Source organism: Crassostrea angulata, chromosome 7, assembly GCF_025612915.1.
Source record: "Crassostrea angulata isolate pt1a10 chromosome 7, ASM2561291v2, whole genome shotgun sequence".
NCBI classification, from domain to species: Eukaryota; Metazoa; Mollusca; class Bivalvia; order Ostreida; family Ostreidae; genus Magallana; species Magallana angulata.
This window is the reverse complement of record NC_069117.1, coordinates 26,590,286-26,617,414: the sequence shown is the minus strand read 5'-3', so window position 1 is coordinate 26,617,414 and position 27,129 is coordinate 26,590,286. Positions and strand designations below refer to the sequence as shown.

The 27,129-nt window shown below is 34.4% G+C and overlaps 2 protein-coding genes and 1 pseudogene across 3 annotated transcripts; 1 reads left to right on the top strand and 2 right to left on the bottom strand.

The window, feature by feature from the left end:
* Positions 1–2,002: 2,002 nt before the first annotated feature.
* On the top strand, positions 2,003–3,168 carry LOC128191266 (uncharacterized). Its single transcript, XM_052863352.1, has 2 exons — positions 2,003–2,282; positions 2,933–3,168. Exons 1-2 carry the CDS (start codon positions 2,003–2,005, stop codon positions 3,166–3,168), a joined length of 516 nt encoding a protein of 171 aa, XP_052719312.1.
* A 5,423-nt stretch (positions 3,169–8,591) lies between these two features.
* On the bottom strand, positions 8,592–25,209 carry LOC128156394 (uncharacterized; annotated as a pseudogene).
* On the bottom strand, positions 13,430–19,820 carry LOC128156393 (uncharacterized). Of its 2 annotated transcripts, XM_052818506.1 has the most exons (3): positions 19,133–19,820; positions 16,786–16,893; positions 13,430–15,731 (listed from the first exon to the last, which is right to left on the bottom strand). In XM_052818506.1, the coding sequence occupies exons 1-3, from the start codon at positions 19,383–19,385 to the stop codon at positions 15,148–15,150; spliced, it is 945 nt and encodes a 314-aa protein (XP_052674466.1). In that variant the 5' UTR covers positions 19,386–19,820; the 3' UTR covers positions 13,430–15,147. The 2 variants fall into 2 exon arrangements, with proteins under 2 accessions (XP_052674466.1, XP_052674467.1); XM_052818507.1 differs by lacking the exon at positions 16,786–16,893.
* Positions 25,210–27,129: the final 1,920 nt, after the last annotated feature.

The following is a 27,129-nucleotide window of genomic DNA, read 5'->3' as shown; positions in this document are numbered from 1 at the left end:
GCAGATAAAAAATGAAATACGACATCACGTGCACAATCATATTGTGTGCTGAGCCTGACATACATGTACAAATATATTACATAAGATTAACAAAATACTTCTTTTATTTGAATAGGTTCAGAACCAGTGAGGCTCAGACTACTTATACAAAAAAAACTCTTCTAAGAACATTCACTCGCACTATGCTGGTACATTGTATGTATTTTGAGATAATTGAATACGAAAACTTCTTTTTGATTGAATATTATCAAGTTTTAAGTAAGAATGTTATTCAATATTACCGGTACCTTTTATTAATTAAATAACTTAAGGTGAATATATTTTTTGTATGTTTTACCTTATTTAGGCCAATTAACAAAACAGAAAGGTCTTGAATATGATGTGGAAAGGTTAGTTTTCTAATAAAAAAAATTCCTTTAAAAGAAAAATTCGTATCAAAAACATTGTACGTTTTTAAATTATACATTATCATGTAAAATAAGCTGGTTTAACCTAAAAACAAATCAACTCCTTATCGGATAATTTAAATGCTTTCAAATATGAATGAAAATACATCATCTTAATAAGGCCACTTTTAGAAACTGGTTCAAGTAGGCCCATCGTCAATGCTATTATGCAAAGTCCTCTATCACCTACAGATTTTCTGTGTGGATAAAATTTAAAACGGAGGAAAGCGACTGCACTACACTAAATTGTGTTTTGGTTACCAAAAGCGTATGATTATTTGGTTATTTTAGCGTATATGTTATCAAATTCTGATCGATCAATGTCGTCTATAACTTGATGCTTTACTGGCATTAAGGGAGATTTATTCGACTCATACGTCTAAACAAAAATTATTATATTATTTTAATTGAAGTCTCCTTAATGTGTCAATATCTTTTTTGACTTATTTGATGTATGAATAGAACATAATTCAAATACGAAACCAAAGAAAATTGTCTATGAATTTGAGTTCTACTTTTTGATCTGCTTTTGTATCTGTATCATACATGTTTATGTAGATTCAATGAACAGTACATTTTAATTGCACGTGTTCTGAACATAGCTTTTTTCGGCGAAGAATCGACAATAACACATCCGTTATTTAATCGTGACTCTGCAATTTAAGAAAATTGGCCAGAAATCCCTCTTGCCTATAATTCTTTTTGCATTTTAAGCAAATGCAGATTTTTTTTTTCACTTTACAAAATTATTTGCGGTTGAATGCAGTTCTATTTTTTATTCCCCTATTAATATTATTATAAGATTTTGTTTTACAAACTTAGCTTCACATGGGACTACGTGGACTGTCATTATCATAACCAATAAATACAGTAATCAATGTCCAGAGATTGCAGGTTAAAGTCTTCACAATATATTATGGGAATTAGCCACATGGCACCAATGTGTTTTTTGCGAATGAAAATTAGAGTCGATGCCATGTACCACATTATACGCTGAACAAAACTTCTAATTGTACACCAAATATTATTTGTGATATTAAATAAACATGAACGAAAGGTAAGCCTCTAATCATGATAGTTGTGTCAAAATCCGCTATGTACTTCATAAGACTTTGATACAAACACCGCCTGACATTAACACCCTTATAATAAAACGACCCAGAAAGTTAGGAACATAACTAACTACCTGGCTCTAATCTCTGCAAGACAAGGATACCTCAATAGCACAGTGACTACCGCTTAACTGCTTAAGATAAACTGCCAGTGCTTGCGAGGGGGTACTGAGAATGAATACCACCTTAATGAATCGAGGATTTCGATAATGTTGTAATATAAGACCGACAAAATGTTTTATTAAATAGAATTTAATCATTAAGGATTAAATACATTTATTGAAGTGGAATTCAACTTTCTTTTTAATTAACGCGCTTGATAGATGGCACCTTAGGTCCTCGGCAGTTACTGCTTATTATCACTACGCTTCATCTTCATCGGATATGGTTATTAGTCTTACCATATATGACGTCATCCCAGTTTTCCAGAAACAATTCAGAGCCATGCCTAAGAGAAAAGCAACACATGCACATGTTGGCCCAGCACGTGTCGATAGGCCAAAGCGGAAGCAGGCGACAACGCCGGCACCAGCAAAGCCTCCGGTCCCAGCGCTCGGCCTCACCGACGATCAACTTCGTCACTTAGCTAAGGAAGTTGCCTCGAGGTTTGAGTCAAGAATCGGTGCCCCCTCAGCAGGCAACACCCCCTCGATGGTTAACATCCCCACAATGGATAACATCCCCGCAAACCTAAGTGACCCCTTTGAGCCAGAGCCAGAGCCAGGTAATTCATTCGTTGATATAATGAATGTAGATCATTTGCCACAACCTCCAGAGGGCATTTCGAGCATTGATGACCGTTTAGACTTTAATGTTCCTAACAATCTAAAAGTACAAATTGAAAACGATCAGTATGTCAATTTAGGCAAATTATTGATCAACAACCAAGACCCCAATGATGATGTTCAATTCTTGACATGTAGTAATGGCACCGTCTCGATGTCTCAAAAGTCAAAGGCGAAACCAATAACTTCTATTCAAACGTGGGTAGACGCCTTTTTAATCTTTGCCAGTATATCCAGAATGTGCCACCGCCCTTTTTAAATATATGCACACTGTCCGCTTGGGAGCATCTAGGACAAACCATTTGGGGTGGAGGGAGTATGATGTCCAGTTCCGACTTAAAAAGGAACGCAACAGTTCTATTTCATTTGCCTCGGTGGATAGTGAATTATGGCTTATTTACATGCATCAGTCACTTCAAATCCAATCACCTTCTAGGGCGTCGGAACCCAGACCATTTAAGTGCTATGATTTCAATTACAAGGGGTTATGTCAGAAGAACAATTGCTTTTACAAGCACCAATGCCTCCATTGTGACAAGAATCACCCTGCTACAAAATACTTTGCTAATAAAAATCGTTTAACCTTTAGATCTGCAGGCACCCAGCAGGCACTGCGACCACAAGCACCGGGAACAGCCCCCAGTCGCATGCCAGCCACAACCACCAAGCCACTTAGACACCCTTTATATTGCCGCTACCCCAATAGATGTTAATAAATTACGAGAACTTTTACTAACAACCAAGAAAGTTAGGAACATAACTAACTACCTGGCTCTAATCTCTGCAAGACAAGGATACCTCAATAGCACAGTGACTACCGCTTAACTGCTTAAGATAAACTTCAACTGCTTGCGAGGGGGTACTGAGAATGAATACCACCTTAATGAATCGAGGATTTCGATAATGTTGTAATATAAGACCGAAAAAATGTTTTATTTAAGTAATGGAATCGTCGTATTGATATGTATTTCTAGGCCCAAAAAAGTAAAGAGGAAAACCTTTTACGTTTAAGTTCAATTTTACACTTAATTTTCTTACCACAGAGACAAGTGGAATAATAAGAAAATCTTTAGATATACCAGTTTATCGTAATTTGAATTTATATGACAAGAAAACTAACTCGTAGATGGTGTACATATTGTGTTATCTAATTTCATTGTTCAAGGTTAAGATAAAGTAAAGTAAAAAAGCTAATACTATGTTCATTTTTGACATCTAGTTTATTAATTTTATTTTTGTAGTAAACGTTACTCAATTACAATTTAATCCATAGAATGTTCACAAATTAATGCAAACATTCTTCACCATCATTTCGATTCCTTACATTATTCGTTATTTCAATATTTATGATGAGCGCTGTAGAATTAATGTGATTTTGTTTAAGGGGCATAGTTAAGATTTTGGTCAAATTTTATTATTCTATCTTAATTGTTTACAATGATTTCATAGAACATTTCCAATAATCAACGAAAATCTAGTGTCACTCGTAGAGTTATAAGCAAGATTAAATGCTCACAACTTTTTTGTAATGTAAACAAGATTTGTGTCACGTTTTATTTTATATTGGTTCAATATGCCGGGAAAAGTTCTTTTTAAACTTATTTTTTCTTATTTGTTTTGAACATAAAGATACAGTTCATTGCCTTGGTCATATACATTTAAGGGGTAGACCTGGAATTATGAAATGGTATACAAACACGTGACATGAGCATTGTTTTGCATTACAAGAAATGTTGAGCTCTGTGTCTTGCTTGTAATTCGATGACTGAACTCAAATTTTGGTTGACTATTATAAATGCTTTACTGATTCATTGTTATATGAAAAATAAATTTTGAAACAAAATCGTTACTTTGTCCCTCTAAACACCCCTCCTACTGTCTGATATTATTACTTCTACAAGGTGTGACAGGGACATACAAGGTTATACTTGTTAGTCGATGTTTCAGCTTACAAAATTATGACCATTTATTAATAAGTATTTGAATAGAAATATGTCAGCAAGATTTTGCATATACTTGATAAACTAAAAATACAGGTAAATCAGGTAAGCGATGTGGCACACGGGCCTCTTGTTTTGTTTTGTTTTGGTTTTTATTTTCCTTTTTTAAAATGTGTTTGCACATGCAAGCCTTCAGAAAAAAAAGTATGTACTGAAATTTTACAAAGAAAATTTACCGAATCATCACAAATCGTTACAACTTAAACAATTTGATCATGATAGAAGATGTACTGGAAACCTCGGTTGACGATTTGTAATCAATAATTTGTTGGGTTTTTTTTTTAATCATAATCGACCTTTTGTTCACATACATTTAAATTTCAGCGTCGTTAAGAACAATTTATTATTAACAAACATATTTTGTTATAACATTTTTCTGTATGTACCTTCTAAGTTAAAACAATCAAACTCGAATGTACACTTTTAGTGCTAAGTTGAATTCATTAATTGAACAGTCACGATACACGATACCCATGATATTTGCCTTGATTACACCCGGTGAGCCTTCCCCCCTTTGTTAGAAGGTGGAGGGGGTCTCAAGTATGGCGTCCTACTTGTGGACCCCAATTATTAGCACATGGGATGCAAATTTCCCAACACATATACCCCGGCCCTCCGCCTAATTGACAGATGGGGGACAACACACAGGCCATACATGTCCCGAAAAGATCTCCCATTAGGTCCCCCAGGACCCACCACGAACATTGATATAATGTTTTCCATTACCCACACACTCAATAATGATCTCCCATTAGGTCCCCCAGGACCCACCACGAACATTGATATGATGTTTTCCATTACCCACACACACACAAACCAGAAAAGAAACAATTACACCCCTTCCCTCCATGAGATGCGTTGTTAAACCAAAATTGTCTGAGGAGAATTCTCTGGCCGTGTTGGATAAAAATGTGAACAAGCCCCCCTCTTTTGAGTTACAACTCATTCCTTGTTCGTGACAGGTTTGTGCCGTCGTGTCTAAATAATTGCGTAAGCTTTACTAAAAATAACAGCCCCTCCCAAATCTAATACAATTGATAGCGTGGCCTGGTTTTGTGCATGAGGAACAGACTGCTGGGAGAGATAAAATTAGTTGTCTCAGGAGAAGGCGAGTGATGGACCTCGGGTGTCAACTGTCTTGCCCTTGCTGCGTTTAAGACCTTTGATTGCTATGGATACAAGAAAAGACTTAGTAGTGTCGTGTTGTGCCTAGTTTATGATTGAATGAAATGGCACATAAATAGAGTTCCAATGTCTTAGCCGAGTATTTTTGAATGGACAGGTATGCAATGAATTTGCGTAATGTGCCAGTAGGTATAGGCAAGATGTCTGGGAAATCAAGGAAAAGGTTATATTTTTTGTAAGCTGTACTATAGGCTAGTTTGGAGTTGTGTGACAGTGATGTGTAAATTAATCGCAGTTGATTGCTGCGTGGCTTCCATCACAATACTTGCAGCTGTGTTTAAACCTGCAATTTGGGTAAAAACGACATTGCTCACCGCTGTTGTACAAGTTGCAGTAGTAGTTATTGCTTAGTGTATTTGGCCGATGTTGTTATTTGATAGGAGGGGAGTATGGATTTTGAGGCTGGTCAGAATTTAAAGGTGACTTGTCGTTACTGACAAACAGCAGCCACAATTCGGCGTTGATTTGACCTCATGAGGTGTGGGGGTCTGACGCTTTTTTCAGTATAAATTGTTCATCGTACTTGTTCCAACCAGAGGATTTAGATGCCGCAATGCAGATATCCTGCATAAATTTCAACAGTTCCTGTGCTCTTGTACGATATTTCTCCAGCATAACGTTGGAAAAAATTATAAAAGCAGTTGTCCATTTTTCAATAGAGAGGAGCGAATTGGTATTTTGCTTTACCATGCACATTTACCTTCCCTGATTTGCAGTTCCCCTTTTGATTCAATTTCATTAGCGAGTTTTATTGCGGACTTGAGGAGTGCCAAATCAATGAATTTCCCCTCCCAGATTTTTTGTTTAAGTTTAGGGGGATGTGGCCGCCAAGTGGGTCAAAAGTAGTTATAGTTTGAACAGGTTGGTAATCACTTATATCAAATAGATTAAAATCGGATTCCTCTATAACTGAAGGGATGTTTTAAAGGTTTACATGCTTGCTGTGGTGGTTGCAGTCTCTATTCTATTTGTGTGGAAATAATGGAAGCAGACACATTAACAGTGTCTGAGGACGTTGTTGCTTCATCAAGTTCGAATGTCTGAGTCTTTCGCCTCCCTCTTCCCCTGGCCGGCGAGGTCATCTGCCTCTGGACCTGTTTATTTGACAGTTTGGACTGCCTCGAGCGGACGGATGGCATGATGCTTACAGATTTTTTCAGAGGTAGTTTTCAACAAAGGCTGTTCTTTGGCGGGAAAAAGGAAGAGGAAGTTAAAGAATTTGATAGCTTGTACCAAGAATTACCTTTACTTCCTGTGCATATTTTTGGCAATTAGTACCGAGTTTATTCCCCTTGTGATAACTTGTACAACTCTATGTGACACCGATAAATGTGTTTTTTCCCTATATTCCGTCAATTAAGTTTGATTATTTGTATATTGCATAAAATAATCATTATTATTTTTAAAAATACAGAGCGACCTATTCTAAGTACGCACAACTGCAATTAAAAATCAAAGTGTGTTCTGTGATAATGGATTGATTTATTGTTGATTTTCGTTCAATCATAAAGAGTATCGTCAATTTGAATGAGAACTAATTGATTATCAAAACAAACAATGATGCAGAGATTAAGTTCCAGCTAAAATGAAAATCAATGTTGAAATAGAACAGTCCTCTTCAAAACGTAATGCAAAGTGCAAACAATACAGCTGTACGTCAAAAAGGGAAATAGCCTTTATTTATATATCCGAATTTGTTCTTTTTATCGATAGAAATGCAATATTTAATAATCTAAAATCTGACCATTTCGAGAACCTTAATAGAAAATATGTGTTTTACATATATGTGCACTTTCTTTGTTTCTCTATAAAAAGCACACAACCTAAAATTTGCTTTAAGTCAATTTAAATGTAAGGGGGATTACTTGAATTGTATAATATATTCCTATATTTAAAAAAAAATATAAATGGTTAATTACGAAAGTATCATAACGGAAAATATACAGAAATTGGTTAAAGGGCATGCGGTAAATAGATAACGTATGTTTATTTAGGTTCATGGAGAAATGTGTTATTAAGTCCAGTGATGAGCCTGTCGATGCCGGGTCAGAAATCTAAATAAAACGCTTCTACTGACCACGGTGCGTCAGATCATTAGTATGCACTTAATCGCATTTACTTATAAGGTCCGGAGATCGGAGGTAGTGTCCGTGCGTATAAAAAGGAGGTGCGGGGAAAGCGGTTCTCCAGTAGTCAACTGGAAGCTGTCTTTTGCCTCCTCTTTTTATACAGGTAAGATCATAGTAAGATACTTGCGCGGTTTTAATAAAAGTTAACAAAAATGATTCAGAAGGTTCAAGTAAATATAATATCTTATTTTCAGAGTTTTTGTAATCAATGTTTATTGTTATTAATTATACATTATATTATATTGTGGAATTTGATTTGAATGTTTTATTAGTAAACTTGAATAAAAGAAGTAGTCAACTGGAAGCTGTTTTTTGCCTCCTCTTTTTATACAGGGAAAGGGCTACTCCCCAGGTTGAGGAGGAGAGAATTCTGGGTTATATAACATGGCACAGACAACGCCAGGTGTCTGGTCAAGGACGAATAAGATCCCGAGGATCAAATTAACGGAAATATCGTATTAAGCAAAATCCTAGTACGATATAGTGGTGGAAATCCGGTCTTCGTCCAAGCCACGGTAACGTCAATTCTTCCAGTTAGAGAACTTTGTTAATGGCCAAATTAACGCCGTTTCAAAAACTTAAAAGAGCTGTGTCGAGACTTTCGGTAACATCGGGCTCGAAATTTATTCAGCCTGATTTTGAAGATTCAGATATTGAATTTAACGCTAACACATATAGACCAGATTTCGTATCAGAATCGAGACCAGATTTTGCATCAGGATCGAGCAAGAACTATAAAAACATTTCGCAAACTTCCCCGCCTTTGTTTTATTCTAATGATGATTTAAATTTCAACTATCCATCTGTGGTACTAAATCCACACGAGGCATCTTCATCCCAGGCGGCTTCCTTCGAAAGGACTACATTTCCGCCCTTCGATAGACACGAAATCATAAAAGCAAGAATTTAAAGAAAAGTCATCAAAAAATATACCTGAAAAGAATTTTGGGATATTATACTAGAAAGATGGTAAAAAAAAATAATAAAGTATTTTATGAAATCAGATGCACTTTGGATAAAATTTCATAATGAAATTTGCGATTGAACAATTTTTCCTTTTTTTGCAAAAGCATCCCGATTAAATACAGATAAATACATTATATATATACATGTAACTATATGTATGACTTTAAATCATCCCTCTTGCAACAAGATCTGTTAATTAAACACTTTTGATATCTTTTTCACAAATACAGCCATGACGTACGCTTGAACTGATATCGTCCCATTTTCCATTGTGCCCAACTCTAAGTCCAATAGATGTTCCGCCCCCAACTGGTTCTCCAGGGTACCAGTAAACTTTTCGTCAGAAAATCTCCAAATTTCATTGATTTTTTGACCATCGATTCGATATTTGGATATTGAATCTAGTAAAAAGAATAAATAAAAATTTATATTACAGAAATGTTTCTTGCAAACTCTCTAAAACCACATGAATAAAAAATTAACGAAGAAAAAGGTTATCAATTTGATAAATTTTAGTACTTGTTGATTGTAAGTCAATGTTCTCGACGAGCTTCTGTTTTATTTCTGTATCTATTCGTAAAAGGTGACCTCCGGATTCTCCACAAAACAATTCAGCTTCTGCAAGTAGCCTTGGATTTGAATCAATTTTATAACAAACCGATACGGTATCCTGGACTATTTTCCTCGCAAAGGATTTTCACAAAAGCTGTAAAACATATTTTGAGTATCTTGAAAAAATACTGTTCAGGAACTTATAATAATAAATCTTAAAAAGAAATCGAAGACTTGTTTTTGAATTTCGATTGCGATTTTGTTTCATAGTTGTTCGCTGTACATCAAACCTTTTAGTTTGCTTTATCAATTGATTAGGGTTTGTAAGTGTACTTATAAATAACTCTCCAGAATATATGACACATATTTAAATATTAAAAATTATGCAGTTTAAGAGCTCCAAAAATTTACAGAAAAAACACAGTTTTAGTACATGTAGTTTTATTTAGTTATATCACAGTACATTTTTAAGGAATAGTGTGATATGTTTGTTGCTTGCATATGCATAACCTGTCAAAAATGTCTGAAGATAAAGCAACAAAAACTTTAAAAATTAGTACTTTTTAAACAAAGTTGAAAGAAATGGTAATTTGCCTAGAACTGATCTATAACCGTCATTGTTTATCTTAAATGTTTCTGATCTGCAAGAAAATGACCTAAAGGTCCATTACTTGAAATCAAACTATACTTGACTCTTCCCCCTTATAAAACACTTTTGCATGCATTGTTTTTTATTAAACACTTCTGCTTATTGGAAAGATTTCTTATTTTACTTGCGTACTTAATTTCTCGATTCAAACGTTTTGCATATTAAACATAATCAATCGCGATAAAAAAAAATTCACGTACGCTGGTTTTCTTTTTATCTTAGTTTCATATAGTTTTTATCTCGAGATTTTAAAATCCACCATGTGTGCTTCTCTTGAATTTACGCGAATATTAGTTACTCGCGTTGAAAAATGAATCTTGTTTAGGTTTTGAAAAACATTCAGATATTACATATTTTTAATGTAATTTTTTGTTCACCTTTTATTGTCCACAAGATTTTTCAGAGATTGCTTGACGAAGTTTCAGCAATAATAGAAAATATCAATATCTCGAGGCGTTTTCTTTTCTTTTTTTTTCAAAATCCATTTCCTGCCGTCCGTTTCCTTTTCCTCGACAAAAAGCTTGTCACATCGAGATCTCAAAAATGATAAAGACTTGAGCATACAGACTTGGTGGGATGAGGAAATCTATAGATATAGATGTGTTTAAGGTATCCGATGTACAATTGACCAAAAAATGATGCCTGGTAAGGTATATATTCAATGTACTCGTTTGATAGGTAAGGATATGTAGTTTCTAAAAATATATGTTTTTCCCGCCAAATCACTATGGGGAAGTAACTTTAGCTCTGCAAATCACGCACGGTAAAATACTACTTTTCTTTGACGAAAACATGTGTAATCATTAATAACATTTATCAAATAAATATTGCAAACATATTCTAATAAAAATAAAATTGACTACCTTTATCAATATCTTTTTTTTTATTTTTGCGGAATTTTTTTTACAATGACTCACGCGATTTTTACCCCCCCCCCCCCCCCCCCCCCAAAGTCAGCCGTCGCATTCATAATCCAACGCATATTCCCGTTACCTGGTAATTTTCCTGTTTTCTATTCCTTTACGATTGAGAACTTGTAATTTTAGAATTAAAAATCTAAATTGTTCAGTTTTTTTTTCATTCAGCAAAATGTTTGCACAAAAAATATTGTTACCAATACAACGAAGTCGTGAACTGCGGGTCACATCAGATGTGTATAGCGTTACGAACAAAGCGTGCAAGAACCGTGTGAAATGTTTTATTAGAATTCATTCCAAACCTTTTACTCGCAGAAAACAATATATATTGTATTATCTTTTACTTAAAATTGTATCCTTTTAAAAAAAAATTAAGTCAGTTTTGAAATGGAGACTGTCGATAAAGTCTGACTACGATGTTTCCGTATCGGTACAATTGTGGAATGCACAATACATCAACATGCTTTACACAGTTATAACAAAATATGAATCAACCATAAATGACGCTGTGATGTTGTAATAAGCATGCATTTTTTACACGATAAGATTGTGTACAAATACCACATAAAACATGCATCGGACATCGGCTATCTGGCTGAACCTGTCAATCAAATCTCGAGTATTTGATTTCATTGGATGGTGACGTGGCTCTTTTATGTAAACAGCAAAATGAAACGAATTGACTTTAAAGCAGTCGGAATCAATATCTAATAGTATTATTTGAATGATATAAAATCCAGCAATTTGAAAAAGATTAAAAAAAATGTATCGTTCATGCACATACATTTAATATGAAATGCGAGAGAAGAAAATTGTTTGGAATCCCGATGAAAAAATAAATCAATGATTAGAAATTTCATTATTTGACTCTTGTTAACTTGATTTACGGAAAATAACAAGGAGATTTTTTGACACAATATTTACAATAAACGTGTACAACCACTTTTACCACGAAATCCGTATGCATGGTATGCATGGTATAATGAAATTAGGTATACAAAAAATTGAACAAATTGAATAGGGCCATACGATTAACAGACTAACCCAATTTAAGTTATGCACAGTCACGATATCTACGAAATCAATGATTAAAACGACGTACTCAGTATATTACGACGAAATACGTGACTTGTGCACTGCAACTTTTACTCTATAAATTTGGATTTTTTTCTTCACGTTATTGCAAGAGCGCCGCGGGAAAAAAAGTCATGCAACGGCAAATGACGTAAAGGTGCTACAACGTCACAATCAGCGTAAGGGGGAAAAGTGAAAATAACTCGTTTTAAAATTAAGAAAAAAAAGTATTGCTTGACTTTATGCATCAATTGTTTATTCTTTATTGTTTATTATGTCAGATCAAATATACTGCGACTTTTTGAAAATTTATTTCAAGCTCCGTAATCTACCGAGCTCATCTCGGAAAATCCCGAGCTCTCTGGCTCAATTGTACATCGGATACCTTAAACTGTTTTGTTTTGACTTCCGGTCGTCAATAGAAGTATTTCAAAAAATTATTTTTTTACGCATTTAATTTATTTTCCATACAAGTGGAATATTTGTACAATTTCTTACATATGCTATATACATGTATCCGATGTTTAATAAACAAAAATATTCTACTTCCGGTGGGGCATCTCAAATCTATGTTAGCTTTTTAAAACAAATTTTGTACCTTAAGATCTCCGAAACAATAAGTGATAAGGACACGAAACTTAATTACATGAATGATAGACATCTGATTGAAAAGCCCCCGAAAGCTCCTGTATTCAACAGATTTTTTAGGGTTAGTAAGGAAATGTTTCTATTTTAATAAATAGACTTTTGTATAATTATTTTTCTCATTATCAAACTTAAAAGAAATAGAATTATATACAACTCTTAAAAGTTTGTAGTTTGTAGATTAAGACCTGCAGTAATCCCATCAAAATCCTCTACCTTGCAAAATTACAAAAAACATTTCCTTTCATTTTTCCCTTTACGAATGGCTGTAAATTAATAAGTTTTTTTAACAAAATCATGTTGGATGGTACAATATAATGAATTTGAAAAAAAAAGATAACCATGCCAGCTTGAATGATAATAAACATGGAATCTAACAGCGCAAGCTAGCATATATTAACCAATTAAATAAACATTGGCAATTGGTAACATCTGAACCCAAGGAAAGTGTAACTAGAATATGCAATCTTTGTACGTTACACCATTGAACCCACGGGTTTTCATCATACTACATCATTAACATCAGAGTAAATAGAGAAATTCCATGCCTTTCCAAAAGTTTACAATTCAGGCTCACAAGTTGTACAATTTTTTTTACCATAAAGAGTATGATTTAACTTTATTTTGACAATTTTATGGTAGTGGCGCCGGTGTCGTATAATTTAAGGTCCGCCCTGTAAAATGGTCCGGGGCGGACCATAAATGTTAACATTTAAGGTCCGCCTTTGCACTAAAAGGGTCCGGCCCGTATAAGAAAAGGTCCGCCTAATATAAAAGGTCCGGGTATATTTTTAATTTGTATTTTTTTTCTCAATTGCGAGTATTTTGTTATAACATAAGTGGCATCATTTTGTAACTCTTTAAAAGGAGCACTTACCCGAGGTGAGTTGGTAAACATCCATCACACAGTGTAAATGAAAATACATTATTTTACATGTACATGTAGTTATTAAGAGAAAACCAAAAAACTATAATTGTAATATTTATTGGCGAATAATGGCCACGGCTACACTACAATTTTGGATTACAGTATAAATTTCAATTATTTACTGGTTACATCTGCAACCAAGGTTACCGACCCATGAAAATAGGGCGATTATGGCAACCCAAATGGCAAATACATGTAATAGAAAATTTTCAGCAATTTACAATTATTTACTGGCTACCTTTGTAACCAAGGTTACCGACCCATGTAAATAGGGCGATAATGGCAACCCAAATGGCTAATACATGTAAATGGAAATGCACATGAAAATGTCAAATATGCAAATGAATCAGAAATATTGGAATATACATGAAACTGTTAAAGAACATAATAGCAAATCAAACATATCAAATTTGACACAAATAAGCAAATTGAAAATTAGAGTTGTAGCGAGCCCTGGGAACAGATGCTCACTAAATATAGCCCTATTTAAGTTCAGCTAAAGATTGCAATAATTAGAGAAACATCAATATTTAACCTTTATACAGTCATAAAACGATATAAATCCCTGCTCGAGGTCGGCACAAACCATAGAAAAAGGAATCATGGAAGTCACAACATTCAGGCTGCTGGTGCGTGATCTTTTTGGAAACAAGCTGGCTGGATCAACCTCATTGTAGTGCGCCATGACGAAATCGTTTGATATTGGTTATTGGAAGTGGCAAGAACTGAAAGCATAATTAATAAACAGCAGAAATACCGTCCCAGAAATACATTGACAGATTAACATTCACAATCATATCTAGTGGGAATATACATGTCTATGTATAGTCTCTTTATACATTTATATCAGTTACTGTAGTAAAAAATGGTGTGGGCGGGTGGGTAAATTTAACAATAAAGAATTAAAATAAACAGATTTCAAACTGGATAGCGATTTCTCGTCTGCTTCACTCCGTCGATGAAAAGGAAAAGGAAGTGCAGTGGGGTTGACTAATTGACGACGTAGCTATTGGGGTATGCTAATCACCCCAAAAAACCCAAATAATGGTCTCTCTAATAAAGCGATTTAATTCTTTAGCAATTAAATCGAATTATTAAGAGAAAACCAAAAAACTATAATTGTAATATTTATTGGCGAATAATGGCCACGGCTACACTACAATTTTGGATTACAGTATAAATTTCAATTATTTACTGGTTACATCTGCAACCAAGGTTACCGACCCATGAAAATAGGGCGATTATGGCAACCCAAATGGCAAATACATGTAATAGAAAATTTTCAGCAATTTACAATTATTTACTGGCTACCTTTGTAACCAAGGTTACCGACCCATGTAAATAGGGCGATAATGGCAACCCAAATGGCTAATACATGTAAATGGAAATGCACATGAAAATGTCAAATATGCAAATGAATCAGAAATATTGGAATATACATGAAACTGTTAAAGAACATAATAGCAAATCAAACATATCAAATTTGACACAAATAAGCAAATTGAAAATTAGAGTTGTAGCGAGCCCTGGGAACAGATGCTCACTAAATATAGCCCTATTTAAGTTCAGCTAAAGATTGCGCCATATGGACACGGAGTGTCCACCGCCATAAGGGCGGTAGCTGAACACAATTATTAAGATGCTAACTTGTGATGTTTAAGAGTATATAATCGTAGAATTTAGAATGTTAAATTTATGACTAGTATTTAGCTAGAATTAAGTGTATGCCATGGCCATTACATAATTATGACAAAGGGTACTAGTAAACTCCTACACCTGACGAAATAAACCTCTTGAAAGCTTTCTTCAAGGTTTTAAGGAAAATTTCATTGCCTTTTTCAGTCAAATGCACCCCATCTCCCTTGAATAAGCTTTTGTCGGATGGAGTAATCTTTTGATAGCGAATGTAGCCCCCTTGGTGTGCTAAAAGTTTTGTAGCTACAAAGCTATTTACTCGCACCCGTGTCTTATTGAGAGCATTGTTGTCTCTAGCATTACGCCATTTCAGTCTTGGAAGTATTTGCGACCAAATGATTTTTGTTCTTGGCAACAGTGGAGAAAGTGCATCTAAAGATTGCTCCATCTTTTCGCGCAATTCGCTAGATTTAATCTGACCAATATCATTACCACCACAATGAAGTACCAGAAAATGTGGAGGGTCTTCATACCGTAACATTTGCCTGATTTTGGGGAGGAGATGTCGCCATCTCATGCCGCCTTTTCCCTGCCACCATATGTTGGCTTCCATTGGAGAAAAATCAAGATTGGACCCCCCATTCAACCTAGCATGACTAAATGCTTGCCAAATAATTGAGGATCCAACAATCCACACTTTAACAACTTCTGAAAGAATATATGTATATATATAGATATATATATACAAACATAAAAACACATTCAAAATACTCAGTAAACAACTCAACATTTCTGTGCACTACAATATGAACAGACAAGGTATAAAAACGTCAAGTAAACCGCTAGAAAAAAGGGGGCAACAGTTCAAGTCCTCATTAATGAAGTAACTTTGAGGTTGGTATTCTTATATAGCGCTTATAAGCTCTTGACTCCCAACGCCCAAGCTCTTTAATTTGACCATCAGAAATGCCATTGATAGAGGCTGTTGTGGCGCCACCTATCCTAAAGGAATGCGATTTGTATTTTTTAATATCTACATCAATACATGACAGAGATTTCTTTAAAATGGCATTAAATTGGTAACGAGTTAGTGGTGATCTATCAAAATGACAGAAGAAAGGGCCTTCCATTTTAGGACGCAGCATTGAGTACTGCTTCAACAACTTTACTGGACAGACCTTACCCTCTACTGCAGGCAAAATCAATACAACTCCCCTACCAAGTTGATCTGTTTTTGAATGGGCCACATAAATTTTTACAGCTGAATTGTCCTGAAAAAATTGGATGCTGGAGACATCCATTGCATGGGAACTACTGCCTTTCTTGCTATCCAACACTAACTCACTCACCCTGAATAGACCAAAATATGAACACGAAAAAACTGCCGAAAATAATTTAACTTCATACAAGGAGCTGCAAACAACTGGAAGTACATTTATTAACCTCTCCAACAAAGCAGGTGTAATGGGAAGTCGAGCATCAGTGGTACTTATTAATCTTGACATGCCTGCCAACAGTTTTTTGACAACAAAATTTTGGGTGGGGTCTCGTGTGCATTGAAGTTTACATTTAAAACTAATGCCCGACAGATAGGTTCTTACAGATGCAGATGACAAACCTCTTACAGAACAGCTAACAATGAATTGTATGATATGTTGATCAGAAGGAGGCCATACTAAAGGTAACCCACTGGAGACCCTAAAACGGTCAAATTCAACTAAACCTGTCTCATAAGCCAGCCTAGTATTTGGTGCAATAGAACCTTGAATTAATCTGTTAAACTCAGCCTGGAAATGATGGTTAGGAAAGAATCTGGTATTGGTGTTGGTTCCAAGTCTGCCTGGGGTACAAGAGTCCGAAAACGCTGAAACTGACAACGAGACAATGCATCAGCAACTTCATTATGAACACCTAAAATATGACAAGCCTTAAATTGAATAGCACTTAACATGGATTGCAGTACTAAAGGGCGAATCAAACTCATGACACGCTTTGACTTTGATGATTTTTTGTTCAAAATTGCAACTAAGGCCTCATTGTCCACCCGAAAAACAATTTTTTTGCTAGTTAATTGATTCCCCCAAGCATGGATTGCCAAGACAATTGGTACAAGCTCAAGGAATGTTATGTCCCTCATTGCTTCTGTACCAGCCCATTCAGTTGGCCACTTAAAAAACAACCAATGGTTTCTAAAGAAAGCACCACAACCCAAATCTAAATTCCCTGCACTGTCTGTAAAAAGCTGTAAATGCTGATTATCTACCCAGTCAATCTGGGGAAAATAATAGCAGCCATTGAATAAATCTAAAAATGTAAGCCATACTCTTAAATCATCCTTAACCGCTACTGAAACCCTAATAAAGTGATGTGGTTTAACAACACCTTGCATGACATCATAAATACGTCTAGTAAATGCTCTAGCTGGCGGAATGGCCCTTAGACAAAAATTAAGTAATCCTGCAAGAGCCTGAAATTCCTTCAAAGTAGCCTTCTTCCTTGCCAGAAAACAAATAATTAAATCCTTTAAACTATACAGCTTATCTACTGGAATTTTTATTTTCATTTCTACTGAATCTAATTCAAAACCTAAAAATATAAGGGAAGTTGTAGGCCACACTGTCTTATCATCAGCTAAAGGGACACCTAACTGCCTACAAAGCTCCACAAATGTTAACATGAGTTCATTGCATGCATTGTCGCCTGCCTTACCCGCAAACAAAAAATCATCCAAATAATGCACCACAGATTCTTGGCCAGATTGCTTCTTTAGTAACCATTCTAAACAAGTTGAAAACTCTTCAAAAAGACTACAAGACACTGAGCATCCCATGGGCAGGCACTTGTCAAAGAAAAACATATCATTTAATTTAAAACCTAAAAGTTCAAAATCTGATGGGTGAATAGGAAGCAACCTAAATGCAGATTTGAGGTCAATTTTACCCATCAGTGCTCCTGTACCCAATAAGCTTAGCAAGTTAACAGCATCATCCAGCGAGGAGTAATTGACTGAACAAAATGACTTGTCAATAAATGAATTTACACTAGAATTGGCAGGAAAAGATAAGTGATGAATCAACCTGAATGAACCATCTTTCTTTGGAACTAAACCTATGGGTGAAAGACGTAAATTAGGAAAAGGTCTTGATCTAAATGGTCCTGCAACTCTTCCAGCATGAATTTCTTTAAAAACTTTCTCAACAATCTGAAGCTCATTTTCTCTAGCAGACTTTAAGTTGGAACACTTAGTAGCAACCCTTGGACCAGTGTAATTAATTCTAAATCCTTCAACAAAGCCCCTAATTAAAAATTCAGCACTCCTCTTATCATAATCAGAATTTTGTAAGTAAGCTGCAAGGACTTGCACATTAATTGGGGAAAAACCTAGGCCCTGCAGCTCTGGGTACATAAGGGAATCTGGCTCTGTGTGGTTGAGTTGGTCTTGGAGAAGGAACCTGGCTTCTGTACGGTGATGGGGATCTGTGACCTGAAAAATCCCTAGCAACAGGTTGATAATTAGAAGACCCCACACACATAACTGATGGATGAGGCCCACTACAATTCAAACATTTATGTAAATATTGACACTGTTGTTTTACACACACCCCATAATTGTTAAAATCATAACATTTTAGAAAACGTCCTCCTGTTAAAGGTTTTTGCACTGGGTTAGCTGAAGGAATCATATACATAAGCCAGAGCTCTTGGTCTACGACTTACCATGATGCACTAGGATTTTTAGCCATTCTCATCCTAAATTGCTCGTCATAAAATTTCCACCCTATTCCTGCACACCTTGTAGCCCCTAGCCTTATAGTGTGGATGTATTTCAACAATCCTAAAAAATTTTCAGGGTGAACAACAGAATATATAGATGAAAAAAATCAAGAATGCATCTGTCCACTGCTGTACATTTGTAATCTTCACTGAGGCCCGCTTAGGTTCAATGACCACTTGACCATTTGATATTGTAAGGGTTTGCTTACCATCCATCGGGATCGGATTGGATAGTAGCTGACCTAAATCTATAAAATCTCCCTTAACTATTTTTTGTTTTACTGATTCTGAAACATTTGCCCCCAAACTGTCATAAATACTGGCAACTTCATTACCTGCTGTACTGCCTTGGATAGAGGATCCAGGACCATTGACAGAGGCAGAATCCAAACTTGGAGTGCAGACAGCATCAGTAGCATCATTGGTAGCTGGTGCACTGTTTGACACGGCATTAATGTTGTCCTCCACTGCTGGAACAGGATTTGCGGTCGATCTACCTGTATGTCTCCTCTTACTACTTTGGGCTGGTTGCCGCTCGGCGCTGGCAGACGCAGCAGGTCTCTTTCGAGCAGGTTTCCCCCTTGGCATTCTCTTATTTATCTGAAACTAACTTCTAACTATGAGAAAAAAACAACGTAGCTTGAAAATTAATTACTGAAAATGTATTATTCATGCCCACTATAAATTTCAAACATGTGGCCGATTAACACTGTTTTAAAATGTGCATCATCAAACGCAATAAATAAACAATGGAGAAACTAAAGCTATAAGATATTGGTCAAATATTTCTCTTTTTAAAATTTTACGATAGAATGACTTAAATTTAACAATAAAGAATTAAAATAAACAGATTTCAAACTGGATAGCGATTTCTCGTCTGCTTCACTCCGTCGATGAAAAGGAAAAGGAAGTGCAGTGGGGTTGACTAATTGACGACGTAGCTATTGGGGTATGCTAATCACCCCAAAAAACCCAAATAATGGTCTCTCTAATAAAGCGATTTAATTCTTTAGCAATTAAATCGAATTAGGACACACATAAACAGTTTAAAACTGGTGGGTTTTTTTTTTATTTCAACATTAATTTTGCCAGTCGATCTTATTAAAACAGGAAATGAAACTGATTAGTCTCATTAATAAAACAATGGCTTCAGTTAGGTGTTATATACACACACACACCACCCTGCAGGTGTGAAGGGTTCACACCTTCGAATTCAGGTGTTTGACTTTTTGAAATGATCATGTATTTCAACAATGGATATTTTATACGTCCTCTTTTTGCACATCTTTCCAATACGATACACGCTTAAAAACGTGACCCATTACAAAATTATAAGAAATTAAACACAGTCCTGTAAGATTAGTAAAGAGCCACATTCCTTCGGATGTCTTAGCAGTTTGTATCTTAAAAGAATTTAAGGGGATTCTGTTCCTTAAAAAGAAAATAGTTGTGTGTAAAGGGCAAATGTTGACACTCCGTCCGGTAAAATTTTATTTTAAATTCCTGCCTGCTACACGCACATATAGTATTAGGGGTTTTTTTTCTCATAAGTATCATATAAACATTATGAAGTGCATAAATTGGCCCCTCGCCCAAAAAAGAATAAGAAGGCCATTAGATGAAAATCAATACCGTCAGACAAATAGGACAAACCGACCGTAATATTTTAAGATTATCTCATCGAGACGCATTGGATTTCAGGCCTTTGTCACATTTTTAACAAGTCGTCGGATAAACTCAATTATAAATATGTTTTACTACAGCAACTTCTCTTTCTTAACATTACATTAAGTTTCCGGTCTTTTTAGTGACACAATACATGTATATATATTCATGTACCGGGTCTCATTCCTTTAACTGGAATATCTTACGATGAAAATCAATTATTTAAATAATACTATGAATAATGTGTAACTTTAATCTGAATAAATAAAAAAAAACCTATGCTAAAGTCACTTTTATGTCCACTCCAACAGTAAGAAGATCAAGTGGAAAATATCACTACAAGAATCAATATTAAAAAGTAGGGAGTGGGGGGGGGGGGTGGCCTTTTCTTGATGCTATGTGCCTAATGGTTAGGTCTAACTTTGCAAAAAATGTGGAGCCCCCCCCCCCACCGGTTCCGATGTCTATGACATGTATGACTATGCAGTTCTTTTAACGAGGCGGACCTATTCTTGAACTATAATATTGGGTCCTATCTCTGAAATAAAAGATCATCGGGTCAACATACTGTGAATTTTTTCGCATATAGCATTTCAATGGGGCGGACTTTTTCTTGTACTATGATATTGTGTCCTACCCTCTGAATAAAAAATAGTTATCGATAAACATCCATACATTATTAATATGTATTTACCTACTAGTACTTAATTCCTTGTTTAACTACATGTACTGACATGTTGATTTTTTTTCAACGAGCGGACCTTTCCTTTAGCGATATTTTATAAGATCATCGGGGTATATCAAACCAAGTATTAATATTAGTATAAATTATCTGCATCCAGCATTTCAACAGGCAGACCTTTTCTTGAGGCATAATATTGGTCCTACCCATATATTGAAAGAACATCGGGGTCATTCAAAGCAAGTATCAAATTGAATAAGAATTTTAATTTTCTGCATTCGGTATTTCAACAGGCGGGTCTTTTCTTGAACCACAGTATAAGGTCCTATCCCTAATATAAAAGATCATCAGGATAAATCAATACAAGCATCAATATGAATATTAATTATCTGCATTCAGTATTTCAACGGGGCGGACCTTTTCTCCAACTATACTATTGGGTTCAACCCACTATAAAAAGATCATCATTAAATGAAAGTTAATGCAAGGGTCAACTTAATTAACTACATGCATTTCCTATTTAACAATGATACATGTACCATTGCTGCATCGAGACTGATCTTATCTTGGGATATGAAATTAGGCACTTTTCCAACATGGAAGTCAGAGAGAGAGAGAGAGAGAGAGAGAGAGAGAGAGAGAGAGAGAGAGAGAGAGAGGGAGAGAGAGAGAGAGATTAATCTATACCAATGAAAGACTGCTTCTCCTAGACACTATCCCTTTTGATAAGGACATCAATATTTTACTCCACGGAGATACATATTTTTCTTTAAACCGCAAGGATATTGTGTTTTTTAAGGCAGTTTCAAATATATTTCTGCATTAAAGCGCTTTGTAACATAGCAATTTTATCACAAATTATACACTTTGCCCCTACATGTTGTTATTTTCTTCCTCAACGCAATTTTTGAAAGTATCAGTTCTGTCTTTAATTTTTTAATAGATGTGCTTTCAGAGAAATCATAACTTGGACATATCAACAATTTGAATTTTGTAAACTTTATTGATGGAAACGGATTTACTTATTAAGTGTTTACTTGTAACCAAATCCTTGCTTAATTACATGTATATTATATACTATATATTATATACATATAAAAGTATTGCACGTTTGATTAAAGGAAGTGGGAATAAGTCTTTGAGAATAATGAGGTGATCAAATACTGTGGGGAATAAACACTTATATTTTTTTTTAGCAATATTGCATGCACATTATGAAGAGAGTCAGAGAGAGAGAGAGAGAGAGAGAGAGAGAGAGAGAGAGAGAATATTATTACAACATTATCACTTTCATTACTTTTTTAAACACTTTACCGGTAGTCAGTTAAAACATGCTTTTTAATTATAGGTACAAGTATTATCTAATAAATTTCATTTGTCTTTTCACGTCCTTACAGCTACCACAGCTACGTATGTACGCTATATTGTCAACGTATACCCTCTGTTACGGTAATCCACGTATGCGACCTTTTATTAATCTTGAACTAGTGATAAATTCACCTAGATACTTATAAATTATTAATATAGTATGATAACTTTCTGGTCTACTAAAAATTAAACAAAGCACAAGCTAAAAAGACAATCTTAGTTGCGAAGAACACTATACAGCGGAGACATTTTTTTTTTTCTTTCTCAGCTCAGTGGTGTATTCTGATTAGCACAGGTGTGAATGCCTGCATGGCTTCTTTTACCCGTGATCACCTGTTGTGAAACCCTCTGTTAATACATTATACACACCGGAAGAGATTTAAAAACAAAGGGACTCCTGGTTTTCTTTTTTCAGATTCTTAAACAATTGGTCAAAATCTAACCCGCTATCAATATTTGATACTCCACAAAGTAATTTATTAAAATAATACGGTCATACATAAACCATACGCAAATGGCCGACTGGATTATGTAAACAAAGACATCTTTAAGACACAAGTACATTAGCAAAAGAGAATAATTAATTCATTTAACTTTAATAAATGACTACGGGTAGGACCTTTTCTTATAGGGGAAAGCCGGACCTTAAATGTTAACATTAAGGGTCCGGCTGGACCATTTTACGGGGCGGACCTTAAATTATACGACACCGGTAGCCCAGCTCTTTAATCCGCCACCTAGCCAGATCAACAAACCAAATGATTCTGTGATAAGTTTATTAAAAGATAAAAAGTAATAAGGACTCGGCATGAATTTGAGATAACAATACTGTTTCCAATTTGGATTAAAGATGCATATTTTTCTAAGCATATCTCATTCTATAAAACAAAGGTTGCCTACTCTGGCTTCAAACTAAAATCTTCGCTCGATAAAACTTACGGGCAATTTGACAAACAATTGTTGTTGAGGGGTTTTCGATCGATACGATGTTTTAGCTTCCCTCGAGTTAGAATATTCACTTTATTCGGTTCCGTAAATACTGTGCTTCTCGGGTAGCCTAATCATTGTATTGACCTCAAAAACAGCAATAATTGTATACTACTACCAAATATCTTTGATGTTTTATGAATACCCACAGCATTTATTTAGAAAGTCATATGTCTGTACTTCATACAATATGACGTCCTAATAAACTTTGACGTCACGATCTGCATTTCATTCGATAGTTCTCAGGGAACGTATCGTAACGTTAAAAGTGAATTATATTGGAACAGTAATAAAACCCCTTATTTCCTACATAGATGCTGATATTATTGCTTAGACGTATAGAATTGATTCATATTTATAAACAGTATCAAATAAATGGCTGATTTAAAGCCTCACTTCAAGTAAAAAAAGTTATTGGTTTGAAGACTCTCCCTGCTATATTTAAAACAACTGAATGAAGAAATTTTAATACCTGTATAAAATGCTTGGTAAATACAATTTTAAAATATTTTATGTAAAATCGGTAGAAAATATATGTACTAATGTTAATCATGCTTGGGAAACTGACAGGTATACCCCAATTTAATGTAAATCGCTTTTAATTAGTAAATATGTTCTTTCAGTTGATGATTTTGTGAAATGTTTTGACAATATTTTTAATAAACGAAATTTCTATTCTAAGCCCAAGAAAGAACCTCAAAGTTTATGACATAACAAAGGATTTTAAAAAAAAAATATTTATAATTTAATGTCATTAATCACCTGCGCCGATGAGATTTTATCAGATAAGTTGCAATGTTAGGATACTTTCGTCACGTGACAACGAAGTACATATGACGTCACAAAAATGCATCAAATATAATGTTGAACATTGTTGTCAATATGTGTTAATTAGATTTTAACAAATACTCCTGGTCAAAGTAATTTTTTTGTTCAAATAATATCGTTTTTAAGCCGTATCTTAGCTCTGAGACACCTTAACATTGCTGCGATATTTCACTAAATGATAATCTATACTTTATAAAAAATAACATATAAAAATTTGAGTAAATCTGACGGGTAATTTGTTGACCAACCAGACTTTTTTGTTAAAATGAAAATATTTATTTAATTTTTTATTTTCTCTTGAGCAGATAGACTAACACATATTTACCAATGATATCCCGGAGAACCGTTTTGTTCAAGACCTGGTGATATATTTGGTTAATAGTGATTTCTTCCTCAACTGTTTTTCCTTCGTTTAGTGAGCACTTCAAGGTAACGATGTCAAATACCAAAGATTCACAGGTTGGCTGGTTGTGACATTTGTTGATACACTCTTGAAAAGTAGAAACTCTACTGGAGAAGACGGGAGGAGTCCTCTGGAGAATTCCGGGATTTAACTGTCTTTGGAAAACGGTATGTTGGTAAAGAAGGCTTGTTACCACTGCAAACAAAGTCATTAAATTTTGAAATATGAAATGAACATATTTTCATATTGTTTTACTTAAACATTTGATCTTAACCGGACTTAAAAATTGTTCAAAACTAAACATAGTTTTATACTTACCGCAGTCTGAAATAAACAATAGCCAAATTGTGGTAGTCAAAATCAAGAATGCCATTTCTAGACAAATTTGTTGAAGTGATCCTTTCAATACCAGAACTTGAGATGAAAAAAAAATGGCTTTAAAGACTCGATATCACTATTCCCAATTTAACCGACAGTCATCTCTCTTATCTGAAGTCCATCTAATTGATTTCCTTTTTTTTCACTTATACTCTTTTAAATTGATTTGTATCTAGAATAACATTGTAGTAATTACTTTAATATGATTCACTGTGTTTGTATAATAGAATATTGAAGCCAGTGTTATTGAATTTAGACAGCTTTTGTGGTATTTTTGTCTTTCTAGACAAAGGACATCATATTTTTGCTTTCCGTGTACAGTGCAATCAATGTTGCATGGCTATGAAGTCAACTAATATTATTCTGCTTCATTGTGTTTTCATTTATAATGTAGATATTTGGTATATTCTATCAACAGTTATTTTTATGAACGTATTAAGGTCAAGATCTAGTTAATGAAAGGTGCCTACAGGTCTATAAAATTTAAGATATAGATTATTTAATGATGCTTCATAACAATAGCTTTGTTTGATAGGATGTACCGGGGATAAAATTCTTGGTAAACATTATAATAAATCAAGTTTTAAACTGTCATTTTTACCAATATATGAAGGAAATAAGTAACAAATTTAGAAATTTTGTCCAATTTTGACTAAGAAAATATATTTAGAATGTCTACAGTCTGTCCAAAAACGGAATTCAACAAACTGATATTTTTTTATGAATTGATTCATAATTATCTCCTCTGTTTTTGTGTTGAGTATGATTAATTTCGTCTGAATCGTTTAAAAGTTTGGAGCATAGTTTTGTAATGCGTTTCTCGGTTAAAATGTGCATTTTACTATATAGCTCATCGAAATGGCGTTGCTTGATTTTATTTAGAAAACCTACCTTGAAAATTTGTCCACGTGATCCATAGGTTTTATAGTTTTATTTGTAAAATTTATTTAAGATTCGTCTGCGTGGTAATTATGTTATTGTGTTTCAAATACAGTGTTATTAATAAAATCAAGCAACGCCATTTCAATGAAATATATAGTAAAATGCACATTTTAACCGAGAAACACATTACAAAACTATGCTCCAAACTTTTAAACGATTCAGACGAAATCAATCATACTCAACACAAAAACAGAGGAGATAATTATGAATCAATTCATAAAAAAATATCAGTATGTGTTCTCGGCCAATTTTTGGCAAAAAAGCTTTAAAGATTTAAAAAATTTCTCAAAACCTTATATTTTCATTACGACGTTAGCCTGACGTCATCATTTCCTTACTTCTTAGAACACCAAAATTGAAATGCATTTATTGACAAGACTAGCTGTTTAACACATTTTAGAACATGTAAATGCTTATTAGACATTATTGTGAATGTTATCAAATGTAATCAATGTAAGGCTGTAAAGATACAGAAAATTGCTATTTTTGTTTTTATGAAACTTTGAGTCAATAAATGCAAAAATAAAATGCAAGGCAACTACTGACATTATAAGTAAGTAATCGAATAAAACAGTTATCTCCAGCCAAAAGAAATTTAAGAATTTAATCGGTAGTACAGATTACGGAAGTTATAATTGTAAAAAAAAAAAGCGAAGTTAATGCATACATTCTATTTTAAAACATGACTTTAAATGGAAGAGTTCTAACGCACACTCATTCTTTATCTTTATAGAACAAAATGTGACAATGTATGTGATATCTTTAAATTTTCAGCACTTGATATTATAAATCTTTGTATAAACAGTCATAAACCGCATATAAGCTTTCTAAAATATTTTCTTTTATACTTCTAAATATCTCATTTGTCATTTTTAACCGATTCCTATTGTGACGTCAGCAAACCCACGATCTACGTTAGGTATCGGAAAAAGATTTTTCAAATCAATTATGACGTCATAATGGTTCCAGCATCAAAAAGTCACTCTGGATTCTTTTACTAGATCCTGACCTCAAAACGGAATACGGTGAACTGTGTTATGGTTCTGCGAGTAGCAAATATACTGGTGCCCATAACTACC